The sequence below is a fragment of the Lepisosteus oculatus genome, chromosome 12, assembly GCF_040954835.1.
Source record: "Lepisosteus oculatus isolate fLepOcu1 chromosome 12, fLepOcu1.hap2, whole genome shotgun sequence".
Lineage (NCBI taxonomy): Eukaryota > Metazoa > Chordata > Actinopteri > Semionotiformes > Lepisosteidae > Lepisosteus > Lepisosteus oculatus.
This window is the reverse complement of record NC_090707.1, coordinates 7555295-7579755: the sequence shown is the minus strand read 5'-3', so window position 1 is coordinate 7579755 and position 24461 is coordinate 7555295. Positions and strand designations below refer to the sequence as shown.

The 24461-nt window shown below is 53.0% G+C and overlaps 2 protein-coding genes across 6 annotated transcripts in view; both read right to left on the bottom strand.

Annotated features, from left to right (window-relative positions):
* Positions 1–1281: 1281 nt before the first annotated feature.
* fzd5 (frizzled class receptor 5) lies at positions 1282–6632 on the bottom strand. Its single transcript, XM_006636400.3, has one exon. It carries the CDS (start codon positions 5641–5643, stop codon positions 3910–3912), a length of 1734 nt encoding a protein of 577 aa, XP_006636463.2. The 5' UTR covers positions 5644–6632; the 3' UTR covers positions 1282–3909.
* Positions 6633–14012: 7380 nt separating this feature from the next.
* The window catches only part of plekhm3 (pleckstrin homology domain containing, family M, member 3), a 48752-nt gene continuing 38303 nt past the window's right edge, over positions 14013–24461 (bottom strand). For 2 of the 5 annotated variants that reach the window (XM_069196401.1, XM_069196402.1), the window contains exons 7-8: positions 21049–21206; positions 14013–18572 (exon numbers count right to left, since the gene is read on the bottom strand). In XM_069196401.1, coding sequence (XP_069052502.1) covers positions 18389–18572; positions 21049–21206 — 342 coding nt within the window. In that variant the 3' untranslated portion in view covers positions 14013–18388. The other 3 variants (XR_011191240.1, XM_069196403.1, XM_069196404.1) reach the window with 3 other exon arrangements.

The window sequence follows — 24461 nt, the reverse complement described above, 5'->3', positions numbered from 1 at the left end:
ACATACTGGACTTTCTGTATTGCAGTGCACAGTGGGGCCTGAAGGAGGAGTGGCCCTTCTCCATTTTGCTTTGGCAGTTTGAGCTCATTTCAGTCTAATAAAGGGTGAATTGGAGCAGAGCAGCACATGACAGCAAGTTTACTTTCTGGTGCTCGTGCCTTGAAGGCAAGAGTCCCTTGTAATCCTGGGTCCTGCTTCTTCCTCTTTTCCAAGGTTCTGAGAGGGGAAGCCTGGGCCTGTCTGTTTTCAGCTGTTTGATTCTTGCTCTGGGGGGGGAGTCTTGGTCACATGTACAGTATGTACGTGCTCTGTTGGGTATATTTGATTTGTTTTTCCTGAGATGTTTTCACAGTTGATGATTTTTCAGGGCAGCCCAGCTCTGAATGGCTTAGTTGAACCAATTATTGGCATAATTACTCCAGATAAATGAGATCAAAAGCTAACTATACCTCTGCACCAGCCTCTTTAATGGTCAGCTGTATGATTCAAGCTGCAAATCCATCTGATTTGTTTAAAACTTAAGGTATTGATGGTATCTGATATTTGTGTTTCCAAGCAGACTGGGAGATAGGGTACATTATCCTCGTACAGTACATTTCCTTGAGGACCTGGGTTTAAAATACAGGGTACCATTTCTACTCCATCATTCTAAGGCCAGTAAGACCTTAAAAGCTGTAATCAAAGACTTGAGAAGTATCCCTATAAGAGAAGCCTGACCTACTTTCTCCCAGCCCAATGAACAGAACAGGAGTGTTAAAAACTGGAGTTTTTCTGCACTCTACCCTCAGTCTGTGGGAGGAAATTAAATTACTGCAGTCTGCGGGTCTGCTGAGAGAAGGTTAAAGTAGTGTGTTATGGAGCCAGAAAAGTATCATCTCAGTTTGTGTTCCTTTCAAAACATCAGTGTGTCCATATAGCCAGTACCTTAACATTACCTACCCCTGGTTCCTACTGCTCAACCTAGAACCAGCAGGTGTCCTTTACAAACTTCCTAATCTAGTGTCTCTACAGGGATACACAAGTGGGCAGTCCTCAGCTGCTTTGATTTCTGCTTCTTCAGCTTTGCACGTTGTAGAGCACCTTGACGTCGCCCAGCACCTTTTTTGAAGCACAACGTTCAACAAAAGGAGCTGTATTTCCGACAGCATGAATTGCACAACACTCAATTAAAACCAGCTTTGACTTGACTTGTTGAAAAATAAAGAAGCTGGCCAGTGCAGAGCTTAGGAACCAGAAGGAACTGCGGGTCAGACACAGCAATGAGCACAGCACACATGCCTGTTCACAGACTGTTTGACAGTTTATTCTCTACAGGTATCGGAGAAACAGACAAGAACTTTCCATTATAAATATCTAAAATCTCATTTTCTTTTAAAATCTCAGGATTTGACCATTTTAAAAAATATAGTACATACACCATTCAAAACTACTTTGTGAGCAACATAAGCCAAAGTGTTTTACAAAATTTACAACACCTGAAAGTCTTTAAAAAAAACTAATTTTTTTACACTATTTTTTCCACTTCTCAGCCTATGACTCGTTCATAAATAAGACTTAAGGAGACCCGTATGATTCTAACAGTTTATACAACAATGTACATTATTTAAAAATACTACCGGTGCAATCTAGGCCATTTTGTACATCCAGTAGAGGGAGAGATACAGGCAGCAGCACAGACTTCACACTGCAGGATCTGTGCTGTAAGATACACCCCTTAGAAAACAGCTCCTGCACACAGTTCAGGACCGACTGCCTACAGCTTCACGTTGAACAGGTGAAATACTGATCATCACACCAGCAGCGACTCTCAGGATTGAGTGGACGCTGCTTTTGAGAACAGCAAACTCGCGTGACCCTTTTTAGAAACGAAACTGAAGACATTTTTACACAGTCGATCCGCATGGGATAAAAACCAGAATTCCCCCTTCAAAGTGAAATCCTGTACAGTACTTTCTCTTTCGGCTATCCTAGTGATAGGTGATGGACGTCCTGAGGAGGTTAAGGGACAAAGCAGAGGTGTTTGCTAAAGATGTTGCAATTAGGAGACTTGACCACTGGGGGGCACAGCATAACAATATAACCATTCCTATTCAACATTCAAGTGCGGAAATTGGAACATTAAATGAAAAGCAAATTAGGCCGGAGTTCTGAGGACAATATTCACGAGAAACAACGGCTGTTTTGCCCATATTGTGGTTCCCATTGTCAGGGGAAAATGATTCAATGAATCCAGGAAATAATGGAGAGGTAATGTTTCTGCTCTCCGTGGCACTATAGTAGATGTCCGGTTTTTACTTATTTTTTCCATTTTTTAAAGGGTAGATCTTCTACCCTAACTACATGAAACCATTGTTTTGGACGTCCCTCTGCTGTGCTTAGAGCGGACTCCAGCACCTCCCAGATTCTGTGGCTCAGGGCTTCACCACCGCTGGTTTAAAAAAAACCCCATCTCAACTGTGATGCAAGTTTCAGGCAATGTTCTAAAAAAAAAAGTTATTTTTTTCCCCTCCAATGCTGGAGACTGTAAGCCTGGTACAGACGGCAGGAGATCAACACACCCGCTTGGAGCTCACCTGTCACGGAGCTGAGGGGCAGCCTGTTCTAACCCTCTCCCCCACTGGGGCGCGAGCACAGCTACAGCACCTACACCCAGGGGTGTCTCCGGGGGGGTGCTGGCCAAGGAGGGCCTCTCTGCCGACGGTGAGCAGGGGGCTGACCTTCCAGGGGCCGCAGTGAAAGAGGGCAGCTGGGCATTCGTCGCAGATGAACAATGGCGCTCTTTATATACCACCCGGAGGAACACCGTGACAGGACTGCAGCCAGTCCTGGCCCTCCCCGCACCGGTCAGGCGGGAGGAACGCTGGAATCCACACAGCCTGGCCCAGGGGAGGGGAGGCCCTTGCTCCTCGCACTGCGGGCAGTGAAGCCCAGGTCATTACAGGCAGAACTGCGGCTCCCCTTTGTGCCCACAGACATTATCAAACGAAACGCCCATCGCCGACTGCTTCCTCTCTGGAATGTGCACAGGGCTCAGGAGTATCCCTTAGCCCAGGGATTCCCGGCCCTCCTGCTGGAGCCACTCCCGGCTTGTCTCCAGCCAAACTCTCACTCCCACAGCCGAGCTCTCCGCCGTCGCAAGAGCAGGACGGATCTGAGCCGTTTGACGTTTCAGCTGGGAAACACACCGGAGGCCACCGGTGAGCTCCATCATCGCGTAAGTTAAAAGTAAAAAAAAAAAGTCTGTTGAGAAGACAAAAAAAAACTTTTCCAATGAAGCAACCTGTTGAATCAGTCAAGGCGTGGGTTAGGTAATGAGTTAGCTGAGGCTGGAATGAAAAGCAGCAGCTGTGTTCAGCCTGCCCCATCTAGATACTGACACTCAGTCACGCACCCTGCTGGACCTGCTGAACTCTGACCCTTGGAACAAATAAATAAGAAGGACGCCCTGTCCCCCGGGCCTAGCGAGAGAGACCGCAGAGCCCCAGGGTCCGCAGCCAGCAGGACAGGCCCCGGCGTGAGTAAACCTGCGGTCCAGCCTCTGCAACTGGTCCTGTTCAGTGTTTTGAAAATGTGCTGCCAGGTCCATCTTCCCAATTCCGTTTTAAACCACAACACAGCCAGAGCAGCTCATTCGGAGCTCTTTTTTTTAAACATAGCGCCATTAAAAAAAAGTCACTCAAAACACCCCCCCCAAAATTCAATTTCCTTGCCTTCTTCCGGGCACGCTCTGTCAATCTGCTGACTCCCCCAGGTGTGGGGGGGTTTGCGGTGTCGGGGCGGAGGTCGTCCAAGTCGAACAGCTCTTCCACCACTCACCTGCCGGCTGAATTATCTTCCTCCCGACACGTTCCAGAACCTCAAGGAGAGGGGGGGACCCCTAGAACAGCCAGTCCGCGCCCCCCCCAGCCCCTACACGTGGGACAGGGGCACGGGCTTGTGGTAGGAGCCGGCGCTGGCCACCCCGGTCCGGGCCGTGAGCGCCGTGCTGGCCTCGCTGTACATGGAGGCGCTGGTGGGCTTCCGCGGCTGGCAGCAGCGCCCGCCGAAGCGCCGCCACGACTCCAGGGTCTTGCCCGACCAGATCCACACGCCGGACGTGATCCCCCCCACCAGGCACATGAAGTACTTCAGCATGAAGACGGCGTAGTCGGGCCCCGCCCGCCCGCGCTCGGCCGGGCAGGAGCACCCCAGCGCCCGCTCCCAGCCCTCGCGGTAGTGCTGCTCGTACACGTAGCACGCCACCACCGCGGTGGCCGGCGCGGTGTACAGCACGGTGAAGATCCCGATGCGGAGCATCAGCTTCTCCAGCTTGTCCGTCTTGGTGCCGCCCTGCTTGATCACGCTGCGGATGCGGAAGAGCGAGACGAAGCCGGCCAGCAGGAACAGCGAGCCGGTGAACAGGTAGGCCACCAGCGGCGCCAGGACGAAGCCGCGCAGGTTGGCGATGCTCTGGTTGCCCACGTAGCAGATGCCCGCCACAGGGTCCCCGTCCACGGAGCTCAGCGCCAGCACGGCGATGGACTTGACGCTGGGGATGAGCCAGGCCGCCAGGTGGAAGTACTGGGCGTAGCCGGCGATGGCCTCATTGCCCCACTTCATGCCCGCCGCCAGGAACCAGGTGAAGGACAGGATGACCCACCAGATGGAGCTGGCCATGCCGAAGAAGTAGACGAGGAGGAAGACGAGCGTGCACAGCGCGGGGCCCGTGGTCTCGTAGTGCACGTGCTGGTAGTCCGGGTTGCAGGCCACCCGGGCGTGCCCGGCCACCAGGCGCACGATGTAGCCCAGCGACACGAACAGGTAGCAGGCGGCCAGGAAGATGATGGGCCGCTCGGGGTACTTGAAGCGCTCCATGTCGATGAGGAAGGTGGCCACGGTGGCGAGGGTGGAGACGAAGCACAGCACGGACCACAGGCCGATCCAGAAGCCGGCGAAGGCGCGCTCGTCCGCGGAGAAGTAGGGCAGGTGGCAGGGCACGGCGCAGTTCAGCAGGCGGCCCGCGCGGATCCGGTTGTACAGGGGGTGGGCCTCCCGGCGGATGGGCACCAGCGGGTCGCGGCAGCGGCACTCGCCGTCGCAGGCCGGCGGGGAGGGCGGCGGCCGGCCGGCGGCCGGGGGGGGGCGTCCGGAGCGCCGGGGCGGGCCCCCCGGCGTGGGCGGCGGCGGCGTGGTGGCCTCGCTGTGGTTGTAGTCCATGCACAGGCTCTCGGCGTCGCCCTGCGCCGGCAGCCGCTCGCAGCTCATGCGCTCGGGCCACTGGAAGCCGTACTGGCTCATGAGGGGGGAGCAGCCCCGCTGGGCCCGCTCGCACACCGAGCGGCAGGGAGGCAGGGGCTTGCGGTAGTCCGGGAGGCAGATGGGCGTGTACATGCTGCACAGGAAGAAGAGCAGGTCCGGAGAGCACTGGATCTCCACCAGCGGCCAGAACTGGTGCACCTCCAGCCCCGCCTCGTCCTGCGTGTCGTGGTTGAACTGGTTGGGCATGTAGGTGAGGTTGTAGTCGATGTGCTTGCACATGGGCACCGTGATCACCTGGCACACCAGGCCCTTGGAGGCGGTCAGGCCCGGCAGGGGCAGCGCCAGCAGCAGCAAGACCGTCCCGACCGGGCCGCCGGGGAGACGGCGGTTCCGAGGGGCTCCCATGGGCGCTGGGTCAGAGAGAGGAGGCGATGCTCGAACTCCCCAAGTTTTAAAGAAATTTAAAAAAAACAAACTGCAGCGCTTGAATCTTCTGGGCTGCAGCCGCCCTCTGCTCCCCTCGCACAATCCCGGACTCTTCCCAAAGCGCGGCTTGGCGACAAAACCTCTAATTCCGGAGCTGCGCGCCCACAGTCCTGTCAGCTCCCCCGGCGTGCGCGCACAGCGCTCCGCATGTCCCTCTCGCTTGCGGGACAAAACCGAGCCCTTGCCGAACTGCGCCGGGCCCGGTGGTCCGGTGGACAGGTGCTCCAGAGCGGGGCTCGCCGCGAGGGTTCGGGGGGCTCCGGTTCGCCTGAAACACGCGCAGGGAGAGTGAATCACCGCCCGCGTCCCCGCTCCCTCTCGCTAGAGCGGAAAAAAAAAAAAGTATTTCTCTCCCTGGTCGTTTTCAATTAGCAGCGCCGGCGTGATTTGCACAGCTCTCGCCAGCCACGATCGCAGGCTGTTCAACGCCCGTGTGTGCCTTTATGGCAACCGTGCTTCTTCACCAGATTTCCCCCCCCAACTTGAACGTCTTCATCAGCGACGGCAGCGCGGTGTTTTAGTTTTTTGTCTCTTCTACAAAAAGGCTCTTCAGGGCAGTGCCATGTTTAAATGATAATTATTATTTTTGTGTAAATCAAACCCCCACGTGAGATTCCGCAGTCCCGGCAGGGAAGTCGCCGTGAAGTGAAGTTCACTCCTCGCCCGTCTGGTTGGCTCTAATTAAAGACGCTCTCAGGTGGAGTTCGGCATCCTCTCCCCGTCTCTCTCTCTCTCTCTCGCCCCCGGCGCCGGACCCCTCATTAACATGGCTCGCAGATCCCGGCGGCGGTCGCTGCTGGTCGTCCCCCCCTGCGCTGGTGCCTGGGACCCGGCTGAGCCCGCGATACTTGCTCCCAAGTCTTTCCCAAGTTTCCGTCGGCGGCGAGCTCGGGCGGCGGAATACAGCAGCTTGCGGCTCGGCTCCGGCGAAGTGCGGTAAGCCCCGCCTGCTCCGTGGCCGAGGATACGCCCCCCACCCGGAGGCGGACCCGCCCCCTTCAGGTTTCACCCCGTTCTCTGAACGCGGAGAAGGCGTGTCGGCCGCTGTTTCCCCGCCCACTTATATTACCATACCACACCCCCTCGCCTGCGGGTGGCCAATGGGAGCGTTAGTTATTCTAAGGCAGCCCGGCGTGTCCGCTCACCCCCTGCCGCCCGTGCTCGGCACTGAGGCTCTCTGACAGGTGCAATATGGCTCATTGATCTGGTTCGGATCCGCTGATGCGCCCTCATTTTTGCTGTTCTTGTTGGTAATTTTGTCCAGTTGTAAAACACCTGTTTTTATGGAACTTGAAGTTGTTTTACCGGTGATTTTAAGGTCAGTACCGGGTCATTTTCCAGTGCTTGATTTTAAGAGTGCGTGAGTGTCAAGGGTGATATGGTTTTATTAATCAGCTGTGGATTGGAACTCATCTGCTGTGCTGCAGCGACTGACGGTTTGGGGGAACAGTCTCCAGTTTGTCTGACAATGCAAAAATTATACAGTCAAATCTGCATTTAAATGTGCCTAAATTTAAAAGTCTAATGAGGTTAAAGAAGTGAAAAGTTAAAAGCTAGACTAAAAAGTTAAAAAGCACACACTCATGCATGATCCTGAGTGAGGACTATTTAATGCTTTTGTGCTTTTGGTGTATCAGAGGCTGTGGACAGTGGAGGCAGTGAGGCTCTGGACAGTGGAGACAGGGAGGCTGTGGAGAGTTGAGACAGTAAGGGTGTGGCTGGTGGAGGCAGTGAGGCGGTGGAGAGTGGAGGCAGGGAGGCTGTGGAGAGTCGAGACAGTGAGGCTGTGGCCTCAGGGAGTGGCCCAGGACCCCTGACAGGCAGGGGCAGGTGGTGGCACGATGCAGGGACACCAGAAGTGGACCAGGCAGGCAGAGTCAGGTCCTGCCTCACTGCAGAGCCCCGTGGGGCTCCCAGAGGACCCTGCACCTCAGCCATGCGTCCTGCTCTGTGTGTGTTTAAATGGACCACTCCCAGCAGGCAGCAGAGTGCAAACACCTGTATAATGGCGCTAATGTAGATTTAATCCTCTCACGGCAAACACAGGGCAGAGGGGTGAGCGGACTGTAGGAGCAGCCAGTCTCCGGCAGCAGGGAGGCAGCCCTAGGCAATGCTGCAAGTCTCCGATTTTAACGCAACGTAAAGACTCCACCTGTTGAAAGCCAAGCAGCAGCCCCTCTTTTTCCCGCAAATGATTAATGATGTTACAATAACCAGAGAGCTTTTAATGCTGTAGCCCATAACCATGCTTTTAAGATGGAGAGATTTAATCGAGGGTGAACGTCTTCTGTTTCGGCAACACCTGTGCTAAGACTTGCGCGATAGCAGTAAGAGTTACACAAAGAGTCACGCTCGGCTCGTGTTATTTTATTCTTAGTCCATGCTGTTTGCTTTCTGTTATTGTTTAGGAACTGCCGACAATGACACTGTTCAGGTGGTGCTTTGATACCGATCAGTGTCATTTTAAAAAGAACAAGAGGCATCTGGCCAGCTCCTCTAGTTTGGCAAATAGAAGGTATGAGGGAGCACAGACAGAGCTCGTTTGGACCTGTGCATATATTTACATAAACACCAAAACAGGCCCAATCTGCAGACAGAACAATGAGGTCTGAGCACTGAGCCGTCAGTAACACTGTAAGCCTTGGCTCTTGTGTGAGTATTACCATGCCTCAGTGCTGATCAGATGTTTATTATTTCAGCTCTTTAGCCTGCCAGTGGTGTGTTCTGCAGACCAGGGTTATCAGACCTTTAAGGCACCAGATTTCTGAATATAATCACCGTCTCAAGGAGGGTTCCACTGTAGATGGGAAATCAGCATTGTTTTCCGAAGCAGTAAGCTCATCTTGTCACTTGTGTATCAGGCGACTGAGCAGCTGTGTCAAAAAGAGAGGGTGCCTCCTTTAGACATAGTAATACACTATGTGTAAGAAAAGTCAGGTTCTGCACAGTGCACTGTAATCTAAAGGATCAGGAAAAGTGCATATAAAGCATTACTATTGACTATTCTAATGAAGATTAAGAAGAAATAAAAGACAAAAACTTTGTGCCCTCTTTGACCTCACTTAAAACAACAAAAAAGATGCACAGAATATGTCAAGTGGACAAAATATGTCTCAGCTGGATTAGCATAATAAATAAGCGCAATAAGGAAGTCTGTCCTCATGGGCAGTGCTGCCCACTTCTTCAGGTGATCGCGGTGTCCCTGACACTGGGTCGGCTGATCGCGGTGTCCCTGACGCTGAGCCAGCTGATCGGCTGATCGTGGACACTGGAGACCCTGCTGACCGATCCCCACGACCGTCCCTCTTCTCATTCTGCAGCAGCAGAGTCTCCTGCTCCAGAGAGAGTCTCCAGCTCCAGAGTCTCCACACTGGCCTGATGACTCCGGCAGGATTTCCTTCAGACACCAGCACCTGTGAAGCATGCATAGTCCTTGCCTCTAGCTTCAGACAGGAAAATGTGTGAGCACATGAGAGATTTTAGTGTTTTTCTCCATTCATAGAGACACAACCAAAAACACAAATGTTGAGGAGCAGTTTATTATTTTAGATTTTTTTATTTTTTAAGGCGTGTGCCCCCGACGTTCCCTGTCTCAGGAACGAAGCTGACTCCTGAACTCTCACTCCTGCAGCCTACGGGTCCAAAGTTCAACGGTGGCGATGGTGAGGTTGTTTACAACTGGGTAGGACACTAACGCACAGATTACAGGGGCTGGCCCACGGTTACTAACTAGATTTGAACACACAGAAAAGTCCTGCACTGGGAGACAGTGAGGGAGCCTGACCAGGGAGTGAAGGTAATCAGGCATGTGCCCCTACCTCCCTCCTGCCCCCTCTCACCCCTCTGGACTCCTTTGCTCCACTGCCAATCTCCTCTGTCCACTTACAGCCTTGACAAGATCTGCTCCCTAATGTTGCCGCCTGATTGTTCTGCTGTTCGTCAGGAGAGTGAGTGTTTTGATGTGTTCTGGGAAACGCAGCGTCGAAGGATATGGATCCTCTCCTGAGGTGGTAAATAACTTAAAAGACGCTCAGGCTCTCATCTCTCCCCTCTGAGCTTCTGCTGAGGCTGTTCTCATCAGCGCTGTACGAACACGTACTGTATCTGCGAATTGGATAATGCTTTACAGTAAGTGGCAGCTCATGGTTAATTCATGAGGAAGAGGAGGTGTGTACACCGTGACTTCAAGTGCATTTCACATTATCTCCAAATGGGATTGTGTGGGCGGCTTGCTAGCACCGCGCTTGGCTTTGAAGCCTGACCGGGGATCCTTCTGTGTGGAGTTTGCATGTTCCACCTTGTGGTCACATGGGTTTTTCACCAGGTGCTCCCTGAGACAATCCAGCATCCCTCTAAAAGGTCCCTTTTCCCCGTGGCTCTGTAGCAGGCCTGTGGTCCTGCCCTGGGCACCAACCTGTCACCAGCTGTCGGATAATGGAAGGAAATAAAGAGGTACCAGGGGCAAAATCGGCCGGGGGGGCGAATGAAATTTGCCCCGACACTCATTTCTGATACATATCGAACGTTGTTCAAGTTCCTTATCGGCGCCCATAGCGTGTTGCTCTAACAGCTGCTGAACTTGTTGCTCCTGCTATCCGTACTCTTCCAGGGCAGGCCCCGAGCCGGAATCCGCAATCGGTGTGGCAGTTCTGCGGTGCAGGCCGGGACAATGCTGCCTCCCTCCCTGCGCCCAGCCCAGACACACAGGTGTCTGCACAAAGGCCTCTATTCCTCAGCGCGTTCACATGACCGCTGTGCGACAGCAGCCCATGCACAAAGAGCCGTGATGTCACACTGTGGGATCGGTGTGCAGGAGCCCTGCCTCGCTGCAGGGACAGAGGCAGTTCTGCTCCTGTATGCACTGTATTGACCTATGGACTCTGTATTGTACTACAGTCTCTGTATTGACATAGAGTCTGTATGTATTGTATTGAACTGCAGCCCCTGTATGTACTGTATTGACCTATAGACTCTGTACTGTATTGAACGACATTCTCTGCAAGTAATGTATTGAATTACAACCTCAGTATGTACTTATTGGATTACAGTCCACCATATGCAATGTATTGAACTACAGCATCTGCAGTAATGTGAAGTATTGAATTAGTGTCTTTATATATTGTATTGAATTACAGCCCCTGTATGTACTGTGTTCCTTCTGCATCTGATATACGTCTCCAAAAAGACTTTGCAGTTGTCTGGTGTGCTGTTTATTTTTTTATATCCACTTTTTTTTTCCTTATAGGTCATCTAACCGTTCCGTTCACAATCTGACAGTAGCCGCAGCCTCGACGTATGAAGCCCACGCCCCAGCTAAGCCGTTTCACCACACTTCGCTCATGGCGCCCGATCCCAGACGAGCTGTGTCACGGAGGACGCGGATGAACCCGAGCCTGTGCGTTTCCTTCGCCGTGTTTTTTATTTTGTCTGCGCGACACACCGCCCGCCGCGCCGGCCGCGCTCCCCCGAGAGCCGCCCCTCCCGTTCCCGTCAGCCCCTCGGCCCTGCCCCGCGAGCGGCTCCCCAGCCCTCCATCCCCCCCCCCCCCACTACCACCACCACCACTCTGGGCGTCGAGGGTGGAGGCCTAGACAAACGCAAACAAACACTTCCTCAGCTTCCACAAACGTTTCCTCCGCCCCTCCCGGCCCGCAAAGCCGGGTCCCGCTCCAGCAGTGCTGCAGGGCGGCGGGCAGGTACTCAGGCGCGTCACCCAGACCCGTCCGAGGAGCAGATTAAGCGCTGGGCCGCGGCGTTACTCGTGGCCGAGTATTTATACACCTCCGTCGTTATCCTTTTTTTTTGGGGGGGGCTGTGATGTTTCCCAAAAATAATCGCGTAACCCTTTGCGACAGTGATCCAAAGCACATGACCAGAACTACACTGGAGTGGCTCGGATGTAAGAAAGTGAATGTCCTTGAGTGTCCCAGTCAAAGGCGGGAATTTGAAACAATTGCCAGGCAGTGGGAAGACATGGAAACTGCAGCCCTTCAGTGATTCCCAGGAGCCTTCAGAAAGCCTGAGCTCTCTGCCAAGAAGAATGGGCAAAAAGTGCACCACGTCGACATGCATAGGTGGCTGAACCTCATCCCACAGACATACCTGTAATTCCTGTCAAAGTTGCTTCCACCAAAAACTGTCTGAATACTTATGCAATCAACATATTTCAGTATTTTCTTTTTAATTATTTTTACACTAGATATACTGTAACCGATCTTACCATCTGCAGTCTTCAATGGGAGCGTTCACATTTTGAAAAGTGTGCCTATATGCTTCTGCGAGGCACTGTACCTGACACGTTTCTCCAGAGCGATTTACACATTTGCACCAGCTGGGTATTGTACTGGAGCTACAGTCTGTGGGCGAAGTTCCTTGCTCAGGGGAACACAGCATGTATCTCAGCAGGGACTCCAACTCAAGACCCTCCAGTAGGAGTCCATAACCCTGACCTCTGCTCCACACTGCTGTCCACCCTCCAGCTGCAGCTTGAAATACTGCTGCTGCTCGGTTCTCCGGATTGCGCAGGTCCAGTGGGTTCTGTCGGCCCGCTCTGCTCTGCTCTGCTCTGTCAAAGCAGCAGTGTCACTCATGAAAGTATGTAGAAGTGGAGCTGAACGCCGCTGGCCTGACCTGACCCGACCCGGCCCGGCCCAGCACAGCCCAGTCCAGCCCGGCTCAGCCACTAATTGCTGCTGATCTGCTGAACCCTGTGCATCACTGTGTGGCTGGCGGACGAGGGGGACAATACGAAGAAGGCAATTCAGCTTTTCACAGAACAGACCTCGCTTTCAATCACTGTTGCTTTTTTCTTCGTTTTTTTTTGCAGGATCCTTGAAGCATCCTTTTTTCCTTTTCTTTTCCGATGGCATTTCTGCCCCGTGTTGTCAGAGTCCTAAATGAGTCTTGACTGCCCTGCGGAAGCACAGCGGAGGCACCAACGAGACGCTCCGCTCGCTACAGTAAAGCCATTGTGGTTTCTGGGCGAAGCACTAATTGGTAGCGACAATTAGGCACCGCGGACACTCATGTTCAATTTGCCAGGCCCTCAATAAAAATCAGCCACAAATGAGCTTGGCAGCATGGTGCGCGCACACACATGTGCTCAAGAAACTGGGGAGCTTCTCCTATACTCTTGAAAATGGAGAGGAGGGGCAGCCAGGCAGCTGGGGCTCAGTGGGACAGCAGCAAGGCTAGACTCGTCACAGGGGAAAAAATAAATGTCAATACATGGAGCAGCAGAGGGGAAGATTAATCATTTTTCGCAGTCAATGGGGACATCAGCACCCATTGCACAAACGTGTTTTTTTAACATGGAAGGTCTTTGCACAACCCACCACATTCATCCTTCGGTTTTCCAATGATTCTACATTGCCGTCGTAAATAAACGCTGAACTTATGCTGAATGCTGACTGCTGAATAAACGCCACAGCAGTCAAATGTCTCTGGAAGGGGAGAGAAGAAATTGAAGGGGGACATATAACAGTGGTGCACATACCTGAACTCACCATGATTCATTGGCAGTGCGTGACGCAAAAGGTCTTCCCCCGTCACACTTCCTGGTCATCAGCTGTGACTGGTCCTGTCAGGTGCTGATTATCAAGATATTAAGTCCACAGAGAAGCAAAGGGAATAACTAAACATCAAACATGCCCGCCTGTGAGCACCTCGGACACACTGCTGCATCTTCTAAACCATTCAAACATTTTGAAACATCTTTATTTCTGCCAGGAAGGCAACATTTTAGTTCGGGAAGAGTGGGGACCCTGGCACAGCAGACCCTGCGAGATGGAGGATGCGCCCGTCAGCGTGGTAAACCCTTCGACGGCCAGTGGAATCCCTGTGTAAATAAGAGCTGGTGTCCGAGTGGGTAGAATTACAGCCTTGTGCAGGCCAAGAGCGAGCGGCCCCGTGCCCAGGTCTCCCCACGCCGGCTTCAGAGCTCGGCCAGGCAGGGAGAGCACCACTGCGGCTCTTGGGTCTGTTTATTGAATACAATAAGAATAAAGTTGCTGCGAGACCCTGGCGTGAATTGGCCGAGTCGCGAGGTACAGGTTCACCCGAGGCCACCTGACGAGGTGGGACACAGCCGGTTGGAGGTTTTTAAAGCCTCTTGATCCCGAGCCCCTCCCCCAAGCGCTGCTTCAGAGAACTCGCTGGGGCTCCGTCGAGGTCTCAGAACAGCCCTGCGGAGTGCGCGATGCCGACGAGATCAGGGGTACATGAACACGGCCTTTCTAGCCTGCAAACTGAATTGTGAAGTTAAAAACAATGAAGACAGCAAATCGAAATGATGGTGTTAAGCAATTTATTTGCCTCAGTGGTAAAAAAAGGTTTTTAAACAGTCTCTCTACTTGCTCAAGAAATCAGCTGCTACATGTTGTCGACGTAACACATAAAATACAGGTCATTCACAGGAACAGGGAAAGCCTTTACTAGAACCCAGCAGCTCTCAAAACGCAAATACAATAAATACGAATAAATAGGAAAGAACACATGAGAAACGCACCAGTTGTGTCCACATTATCTTTAAAACCCCAGAAATGCTAAGTGATTCAAAGTCAGCAGTGCTCAAAACAAGGAGTGAAGCTAGTTCTCCTCCAGAAGACGTATAGTTACCCGTACACCAGACCTGTATTACACGCCTGAGCAGCCCCTCGCCCACGACTCAAGCTGAAGCACTGAGGGTCCCTGACTGTGTCGTTCTGTCCCAGCGGTTTTGGAAGAGTAGTGTCTGGGCTGCTCCCATCCTGATGCCCAGCCCTCTCCCGCCTGCCTGGTTTCCGGGGAAAGCCTGTCCCTCCCCCTGCGTGTGAACAACACAGGGGTGACCCCGCCCTTCCTCCCTCCCTGGCTGGGAGAGAGCCAGGACGCCCACCTCGGCTTCCAAAAACCACCTGCGTGCTCCGAGCCTCACAGCAACGCAACAAACTCCATCCTTGCAGAAAAAGCAAAGGGCAGGGGGGTCATCGACACATGCACCCCAGCCCCCCATCTGGGGAACCCCTCAATTTCTGCTTTTGCGTTTGCTCACAAACTGTATGTACCCCTCCGAACACAAAGAATGGTACCATAAATCCCCACTGTCCGCCATTAGTTTTCTGGCTTCGTCACAGCTGAATTATTATCGTCAGTGGGAGCACAGCACCTGGTCAGATCCTGGAGGAGGCAGAGCCTCGGGTCCCCTCTCTGTGCCCCATACCCAGCAGCCAGATGGGACGTCCCCCTAGGGAGAGACTGAGCCAGTCCGGGGCCCCATCGGGGGACCCGGTGCAGGCTGCCCCCCTGCCCTTGCTCTTGCACGAAGGCAGAAGGCTGGCGAACCCACAGGGAGAGCCCAGAAAGTCGCGGTACAAAGTGGCACACTCCTCCCGCCCACGCCAGCCCACATATTTACACTGCTTTCAACAAGAACACACGCGTGTTGCCATCTTAGAGCAAGTATTATGGTTAAAGGTAAAGAAAGCCATGGTGGACTTTAAAGTTCCCTTTCATCTTCTGTGACGTGGGGATCTAATGGTTTTGTTCGTAAAAGATCAAACCCTGACTGCACCTCGAGTCGCCCCCCCCAGTAAAAAGACACTTCCCACGGGACAGCCAGCTGGAGCTCTCTTGGCTCTCTGCTCCTGTCCAACGACTGAGTGCCACCTCCTCTAGCTCCAGAGAACCATCGCCACACGTCTCGGCGAGCAAACCAACAAACCACCGCACTCCTCTCCAGCCAGCTGACATGGTCTCTAAGAGGGCCACGTCCTGACCCTGACGAGCAGCTGCCGAGGCTGGGACAGATGCCGAATGTGCACCTTGAAGCTCGCTGGGCAATCGGAAGAACCCGAGCCAGTGCTCGTGCGACTCTCTGAACGTGAAATTCCCTTTTGACTGGGAAATGCAGCTGCATCAGTGGGCGGGCTACACTTTCGAGAACCTGTATAAGTGGTCATAACTGTCCCCTGCTCTTCCAGGATGTGCCAGCAGTGTGTGTGCTGAATAACTGCTCACTGCTCCAGGTTAGGCTTCTTTGGATCAGCTTGGCAAGCGACCTGAGATCCTGCACTGAGAGGCTCTGTTCCTACACCCCTCTGCGTTTCCGATAGCCTGGGCATCAGCAGGCCGGCAGAGCCGCAGCTGAGAGGCAGCACACCGAGACCACTGCCTGGCCCGGCCCGCGGACTGCCCGTCTGTCTGTCTGCGCACGCGAGAAAGAGAGAGAGAGCGCTGCCGTGGCATCAGGCCTGCCAGGCAGTAGTGATGCCATTGGCTTCGGAGCAGGTGTGGGCAGCGAGGAGGTGTGCAAGGAGTCAGTCCTTTCCAACACCTTCCTCAGCAACAAAGATGCACACATGGAGTCTTACAGCAATTGATAGACTCCAACAAAAACCAGAGCTTGTCCAATAGGTACTACTTGTCCTTAGTGGTAAAAACAGAAAAGCAGGCGGGCCAGCTGGGTAGGGAACATTGGAACAGGCAAATACAGATGACTCCCCCACCTCTGGGTCTTCTGGGAGACAGGATGACCACACCGAGATACAGGAAACTGCGCCAGGAGACGAGTCAACACCGAGCGGACAGAGAAGGCACCAGGACACGTCAAGCACTCCTGGATCAATACAAATGCACAAGGCCAGTAATGGTTGCATAGGGGAAAGTTAAAACCTCAAGCCTTTCAACAAAATTAATAAAGCACCACACCTCATAGTCATAAAGCACACAGTACATTATTGCCCAAGTTTCAAGTATTTAGAAAGAACAACTCAGACGTGTAGCATCTGTACAGAGAGATGAAGGAGACGGGGAAAGAGCTTCCTCAGGAGACCTCGGCCCTCAGCTCCCTCCCAGTGGGGACCCGTTCAGCTGAGTCCCATTCAGCCCAGACTGAAGCTTTGGTTGCCTGTGTGCCGCTGCTGCTCCTGTCTGGGAGCAGAAAAGGGGTAAGATCAGGAGAGGTGACCCAGACGTCCCAAGTGAGTACTTAGACACACAATACACCCCAAATCTGGAGTCCAGGAGGCCCTGGGGGTCATCAGAGTCAGATTGGGGGTTCCCATGGTGCTCTGACAACACACTGCATAAGGCAGACCATCGCTGGTATAAAAGCCAGTCTTCAGTTCTGTTTAAAGTAGCAGAAATGCCACGTTTGATGGACATCTTTGAACCTGCAGGCACCGTTTCTCAGAATTTCATTTTCGATTTCAATTTTTTAATTTCATAAGCACTCTAGTCACAGAGCTCTCACCTCCATTGAAACCAGGAAGGTGGGGATTCCCCCCCTCGAGAGCAAAGACCTGACGACAACAACAAGCAGGACAAGAGCTCGGCCAGCACACCCCACCTCTGTTTGCACACCCACGTCGCCCCCAGGGGATGTTTCAGAACACGCATTCCAATTTCACCCTCAAACATTGCAACACTGCCACTCCTGGAGGCGCCGACTTCAAGTGTGCCCTTATTGATTAAAGAGCCCCTCATTCCTGAATGTCATATCATCTGAGCCTATCAGCTAGGTCACACGACAACGCCATGCACACAGGCTAAACTCCCACTCTGCCTTAACCCAGGAGCAGAGCTGCACTGCTTTTTGGCTGCAGCAAATGAAAACTGAATACAGAGGTTTCTGAGCCGGATGGGGGTTGCCCACATGTTGTGAACTCCTTTACCAGTCGGTGCCAGCCCAGCGCCCCAGGAGCGCGGTGCTGTGGCGGGGTGATGGCACCTAGATGTGATGACAGCCTCCGAGCATCTGCTGAGCAATTCCCCAACTCCACACCTGGAAAGGGCAACTCAGAAATCCCCCTCACTGTCTGGAGACCTGGCAATAAGGGGAATGAGAAAGACGACGTCCCTCCTCGATTTCATTTGATCATGAAACAAAACCCAAGGAGGTCCCATGGTTCATCGTGTCCTTGACTGTTGGAGATGGTCAGATGAGCACCTGTCTCTTTAGCACAAAGCATGCTGGTCTCCACGTCGCAACAGCTCTCTACTCCAGGACTGGTCCATTTCTCTCTGGCTGGCTCACCTCCTCCCAGCGGCTCTGGCACAGACAAGATGTGCTGACCTCCGACCCCAGCAGTGCCCCCGGCCGGCCTCAGAGCCGGGCGTGTTCACTGCTACTTGCTCTGCGTTCAGGAGTCCATTTGGGCACCAGTTCGGAAACGGCTCTGGTTTATGGAATCCAATAAAAACCGTCCCGAATTCTAGGAGAGCACCCAGGTGCTGGGCCCGGGGTTTTATCCCAGGCTCGTCAGCTGGCTGCCTTTCGGGCCTCCTACAAGTCATGCTGCACTTTCCTTCTCTTCCCCCTTAATTAAAACGCCAGTTCACATCCCTCAGAACTGTTTTTCCCTTTTTCCGCGTCCCGGTTGTGTTGTGTTTGTCACGGCTGATGGATGCCGCAATTTTCGAAGATGAAAGGCGCAGAAACCTCCCGGGTAATTTGGCGGCTATTACAGAGTGCACCCCCCTCGGGGGAAGGGAAGCAGCGAGTCTCGGGAAGCAGGGCGGTGCTGCGTGGGAGAGGTGCCGGGGTGACTCACGCAGGCTCGAGAGCACAGGCCGGTCCGGCCAGGCCAGACCGGGGGGGGACGGGACTGTCCAGTGACCCGAACTCCTCCCACACGGCCAGGCCCCAGGCACGCCCACACGCCGCACACACCTCCAGGCTCCCCCCTCAGGTGTCCTGGAAGGGCAGCTCGAAGCAGCCGAAGGAGTCGCCGCCGGCCCCGCTCTCCTCGGCCTCCCGCTTCCTCCAGAAGGACGGCGGCTTCTCGTGCAGCTCCCGGCGGACGCAGCGCGGGCAGGGCCGGGCCCGCGAGCGGCACTCCGCGTGGAAGACCGCGCCGCAGGCCTCGCACCTTCAGGACACGGGGGGGAGACAGAGAGAGGGGGGCGTCAGTGCGTTTCCAGACACCAGGCACAGGCAGAACAGGCTTCACGCGTTCTGCTTGACTGGGTTTTATTTCGTGCCGCTGCCCAGAGGAGCGGCCAGCCTTCGGGTCACAACGAAAGCGGGGGCCCCGAGTTCTAGGCAGGTACCCCAAGACACACGTGCAGCTTCAGAAAAGGCGGGCCGGAGCTCAAAATCTGAAAAAAAAACAGTTATTCGCTCTTGTCGCGATCCCTGGCTGTGTCATCAAACCCATACACTGGGCAGAAGTCTGGGTGACTTATTGCCCATCTAGATAATGAAGCTCTCGGCTCCTAAGCTTCATGAGGATACAGGAGAGTAAAGGCTGCTGCCTCTCCACAGACCAACTGTACCACCATGCTAGAGAAGACTGCTCTCGCACTGTTCCCATGAGGCAGCAGTTCCCAACCCTGGTCCTGATGCCCCACACGCCTGCTGGTTTCCATTCCCGCCCACCTTCATTAGATCATTGAGGCCTTCCTCGACCTAAGACGTCGCTACAACTGAATGTTTTATATTTCAACTCTTGTGACCGGTTTGGCGATTGTATTTTGCTTACGAAAAAACAACAGGTCCAACATGTTCAAGAGCTGGGAACAAACTGTTCCAATTAATCTCGTTGTTCAGTCAACGAAGGGTTTGATTGTGTAACCGAGGGCTCGGCTGGAACAAATAAAACCAGCAGGTGTGTGTGGGGCACCAGGACCAGGACTGGGAACCACTGCCACGAGTCATGGGGCCTCAGGCACAGGAGACATTCCAACACGTTCCCTCTGCACCTGTTTCAGCTCACGATATAAACAGCGCACTGAAGTGGCAAAGAGTCACAGCAATCTCGCAGGACAGTAATCTAGTCCTGGCACAGACTCCAAAGATTTGGGTATGGCTATGCAACAGGGAAGAGATTTTTTTTTATTCCTTTTTACCAAAAAGCGCCGTAAACTGAACGCGCAACAGATCACGTTAGAAACCTGCCCTTCCTTTGTTTTCTGCTCATAAGGAAACGGAGGAGGGGCAGAGTCCTACACTGTTCCTCACACAGCACGTCAACACCAGCAGTACTGCGCTCTGGCAGTACAGCCTTCACAGAACTCAGACTATCCAGGAGCACAAAACGAAGGTTCTGGTCCAGCAGAGGATGCTCCAGCCACCACGCTCATGCCTTTGCCATGCTGTCGAGGATGGTGCCCTGTGCCAGATGGCCGGCTCTCGTGTGCACCCTCTCTTCTGTTTATGAGTCAGTAACTAATATGAAGATCTATCTTCTTAACTGCATCCCTGTCAACTGGTTACCTACAGTAAGATGGGTCAGCCTGTCCTGCACTCTCTCAACACGGACCTTGAACGGATCATTAAAGTCTCAAAGCAAACTAGCAGGAGGAACTTAAGGACTTAAAGAAGCAAAGACTGTGATCTGTTAATAACCAATATTTCCAAATGCTACTGCATCTTAAGACCTTATAGTGCATTGCTGTCAGTAAATTTGGGGTTATACATGTTTTCTATTTTTGCCATTTATAAATATGTTCAGGTTTTGTTACAATGCTGTAAAATGTAAGACTTTGGACATTTTAAAATGCGACCACTGGGAAATATACAAAACTAACTAAGAATTTAGTAAGGTTCTACATAAAGAAATTTCTAATGAAATATACTAATGGCTTAAAAGACTCCTACACTCAACACTTTTAGGACAGCCTTCTGACACATTGCTACATTCACAACTTATCTTACTACAGAGAAAAGCAGAAGTCATCTTCATGTGATGGTAAACAGCTTGAGACTGTTTGTGGCCCCAGTTGTTATGGTAAAACAAATAAAACAGTGGATTACTTCAACACAGATCTGGAATGGAAGCAGGTCACTTATTCACCCACTGGGAAGATGGAGAAAGTTTGCACAGAAGCACCCAGCTCAGGGTCCCGTCCTCTCGGGGCTCCTGGCTGGCAGCAGCCATAAGCCGCATGGTGCCAGAGGCCACCTTGCTCAGCCTGACTCTGCCCGACTCAGGTATTAATAGCTGTGTCCGTTCCCGTGAGATGGTATCGGATGGCTGAGAGAGCTCTGGGCGATGGGCCCTGACATGGGGGGCCACAGCCTGCGCCCGCAGAGGAGTGGCTGTGCTCTGTAATCGCTCATCCCCGTGGAATGCGGAGACAATCTGGACAGGGGCTCCCAAATGCCGAGAAGGAAACCACTGCTAGTTACGCAGAAGTGGGGGCCTGTGTTTCTGTGCAGTGATGACTTTTTAATAATGGAATTGTCTGTGGGTTGGTTCGCCTCGGGATGGGTGCGCGTGAGTGAGCACGCACACGTACAACCTGCGCCTGTGACTCTGAGTACTATTTGCACACTGGTGTTTCCTGGGGCACGTGGGGCGTCTCAGGCGAACTAGTGCATGTTTATCAGGCACCCTGGCTTACCGCTTGGTGGCCGCGTTCTGAAAGGGGAAGATGATCTGCCCGTTCTGGCAGAGCTCACAGATGAAGCCCTTCTGGCTGCACAGGCTGCAGCTGTACACGTGAGAGCTGGCAAACTTGATCACCTTGGACAGGAAAGGGGCCAGCTTGCCGTCGATCACCTGCAGGGGAACATCAAAGCACGAGGGCATGAGCAAATCCCAGGTCAATCCGAACAGGGAAGCTCGCAGATGTTTACTGGAGGTAAAAAAACAAGCGAACTATGGAAAACAAGAGAAACTTATATGTACCTTGAGATCAATGGATTTTGGAAAGATTTGCTGGAGTTTATTTGGGGCAAGCAAAAAGATCATGGATTGTATGAAAAAGGAAAGATCTGAAAGTCATCCACGGATCCTAGCATCATCGGCTCCATTCCCAGCTGAGACCAGAAAGAACTGGGAATAGATAACCGGAGGTGTGATCCACTCTGTCTCCAGTACTGCTGACACCACCCAGAGATTTTCTCTGCAGCGTGGCAAAAAGTGTTTTCTTGTCTTCTACAGAAATACACCACTTTGAAAATAGGAAGACTGTATCGGGATGCACAGAGGTCACATTGCACATTGCACCTGTAGCTATTGGAATGGATGACAGGCAGGTGTGTTGTTAAAAAAGGGTGCTGCAAACAGCCAATTGTGTGCACAACATTTTAAAAAGAAAACTACCCAGAAGCAAAGGGACCTGGGAGAAAAGAGGTGACTGCAGCTCCACCAATTTTGTGGAGCACACTGTGGATTGTGGAGTACGGAAAGATTAAATTCCGGTAGGAGAGAACAGTGCCAGTAACACTTAAAAAGCAATATAATAATTTGGACAAGGAGTCAAATCATTAGATTATTCCAGGTCAGAGAATTTACAAACTTACTTCACACCCTGTTTTGAGCAGATGTTTCACAGCAGTGTTGCCATAATATTGCCTATATAAAACTGTGCAAGCCTCATTTCTGCAGCATTCTCAGAAACAGCTCAGAATCTGTCTGTCCGCACTCTTCGAAACAAAGTGCTTGCTACAAGCTTTAACGGAATCCACAGGAACGCACCCCAAAAACTAATGAAGGCAAATAAGGGCTTTTAGGCTGCTGGAAAAAATAATATGTGAATGCCATTTATTAGCCGTCCAGTTAATCGGCAGGACTTTGAAAAGTGCTGGTCTGAAGAAAGTGCATTGTGGCGATGAATAGGGGAGGAATGGCGATTGTGCTGCGGGCCAGACCTCCCCCAGACTCTCACTGGGGCAATAACAAGAGGCCACACCTGGCACTGGTGCTGCAAACCAATTAAAGAAGCTCTGAGCATTCTTGAGCCTTGAGAAAGAGAGAAAAGGAGAAATAAAGGCAGGGTGGGGGTGGGGGAGAAAGGAGCCCCCACCTTACTCTGAGTGCCGGCGGAGAGGAGAGGCAGTGAAAAGCGCCTCTGTGGCGGCAGGGAGGTTTCCTTCTTGGCCCTGGAGGGGGTGGGGGGGGGGGTAGGGGGAGATGGGGCGGGGGGGCAGGCAGCACGGGCGCACAGGACTCTGAGAAAGTGCCACTGGGCCGGACTCGGCCGCACACCTGCATTCCCACACGGCACTTGCACACAGAGGCAGAGGGAGGCAGAGCGCGAGAGCAGCTCCACAGCGAGAGAGCGAGAGTGATAACTCCTGACCTGGGCACGCTGCACTGGCTCCCTGTGGAACTCAGAATGGAGTTTAAGGTTCTTCCACTTACATATAAAGCACTGAGCAGCCTAGCAGCAGCATGTTTCCTTATGGACTAATTACATGAGCACAGTCAAGCATTTCTGAGATCTAATTCTGGCCTTCCGACTCTACTGCAGGTCAGGCTCCACACACTGGGAGACAGAGCCTTCTCACTCTGATGAAGACCAGGCTCCACACACTGGGAGACAGAGCGTCCTCACTCTGATGAAGACCAGGCTCCTCACTCTGATGAAGACCAGGCTCCTCACACTGAGAGACAGAGTCTCCTCACACTGAGAGACAGAGCCTCCTCACTCTGATGAGGACCAGGCTCCTCACACTTAGAGACAGAGCCTCCTCACTCTGATGAAGACCAGGCTCCTCACTCTGAGAGACAGAGCCTCCTCACTCTGATGAAGACGAGGCTCTTCACACTGGGAGACAGAGCCTCCTCACTCTGATGAGGACCAGGCTCCTCACACTGAGAGACAGAGCCTCCTCACTCTGATGAGGACCAGGCTCCTCACTCTGATGAGGACCAGGCTCCTCACTCTGATGAGGACCAGGCTCCTCACTCTGATGAGGACCAGGCTCCTCACTCTGATGAGGACCAGGCTCCACACACTGGGAGACAGAGCGTCCTCACTCTGATGAAGACCAGGCTCCTCACTCTGATGAAGACCAGGCTCCTCACACTGAGAGACAGAGCCTCCTCACTCTGATGAGGACCAGGCTCCTCACACTTAGAGACAGAGCCTCCTCACTCTGATGAAGACCAGGCTCCTCACTCTGAGAGACAGAGCCTCCTCACTCTGATGAAGACGAGGCTCTTCACACTGGGAGACAGAGCCTCCTCACTCTGATGAGGACCAGGCTCCTCACACTGAGAGACAGAGCCTCCTCACTCTGATGAGGACCAGGCTCCTCACTCTGATGAGGACCAGGCTCCTCACTCTGATGAGGACCAGGCTCCTCACTCTGATGAGGACCAGGCTCCTCACTCTGATGAGGACCAGGCTCCTCACTCTGATGAGGACCAGGCTCCACACACTGGGAGACAGAGCGTCCTCACTCTGATGAAGACCAGGCTCCTCACTCTGATGAAGACCAGGCTCCTCACACTGAGAGACAGAGTCTCCTCACTCTGATGAGGACCAGGCTCCTCACACTTAGAGACAGAGCCTCCTCACTCTGATGAGGACCAGGCTCCTCACTCTGATGAGGACCAGGCTCCTCACTCTGATGAGGACCAGGCTCCTCACTCTGATGAGGACCAGGCTCTTCACACTGGGAGACAGAGCCTCCTCACTCTGATGAGGACCAGGCTCTTCACACTGGGAGACAGTGCCTTTACTTTTGCAGCACCATGATTGTGAGACTCACCACCCTAATACATCAGAGACTCTGCAACTGCGAGCATTTTCAAAACTCAAGTAAATAGCCATCATTTCATCAACATAAAACTGAATTTTACTCGTGGTTTCATTTGCTACTTTTGCTTTCGATTTGTTTTTACGCACATACTCGAGGACAGTATGCGAAGGTCTTTTCATTCTTCTCTGCCAGCCAGCTGTGAAAGCTTAGGGCTTAGCCATGGAGCAGAGAGCAGGAACGCACACAACCGGCGGATCCGCCGCAGTACAAACTCCAGGCCGGCCAGGAGAGGCCACTGTGCCACCCGGAGCAGGGGGGACCA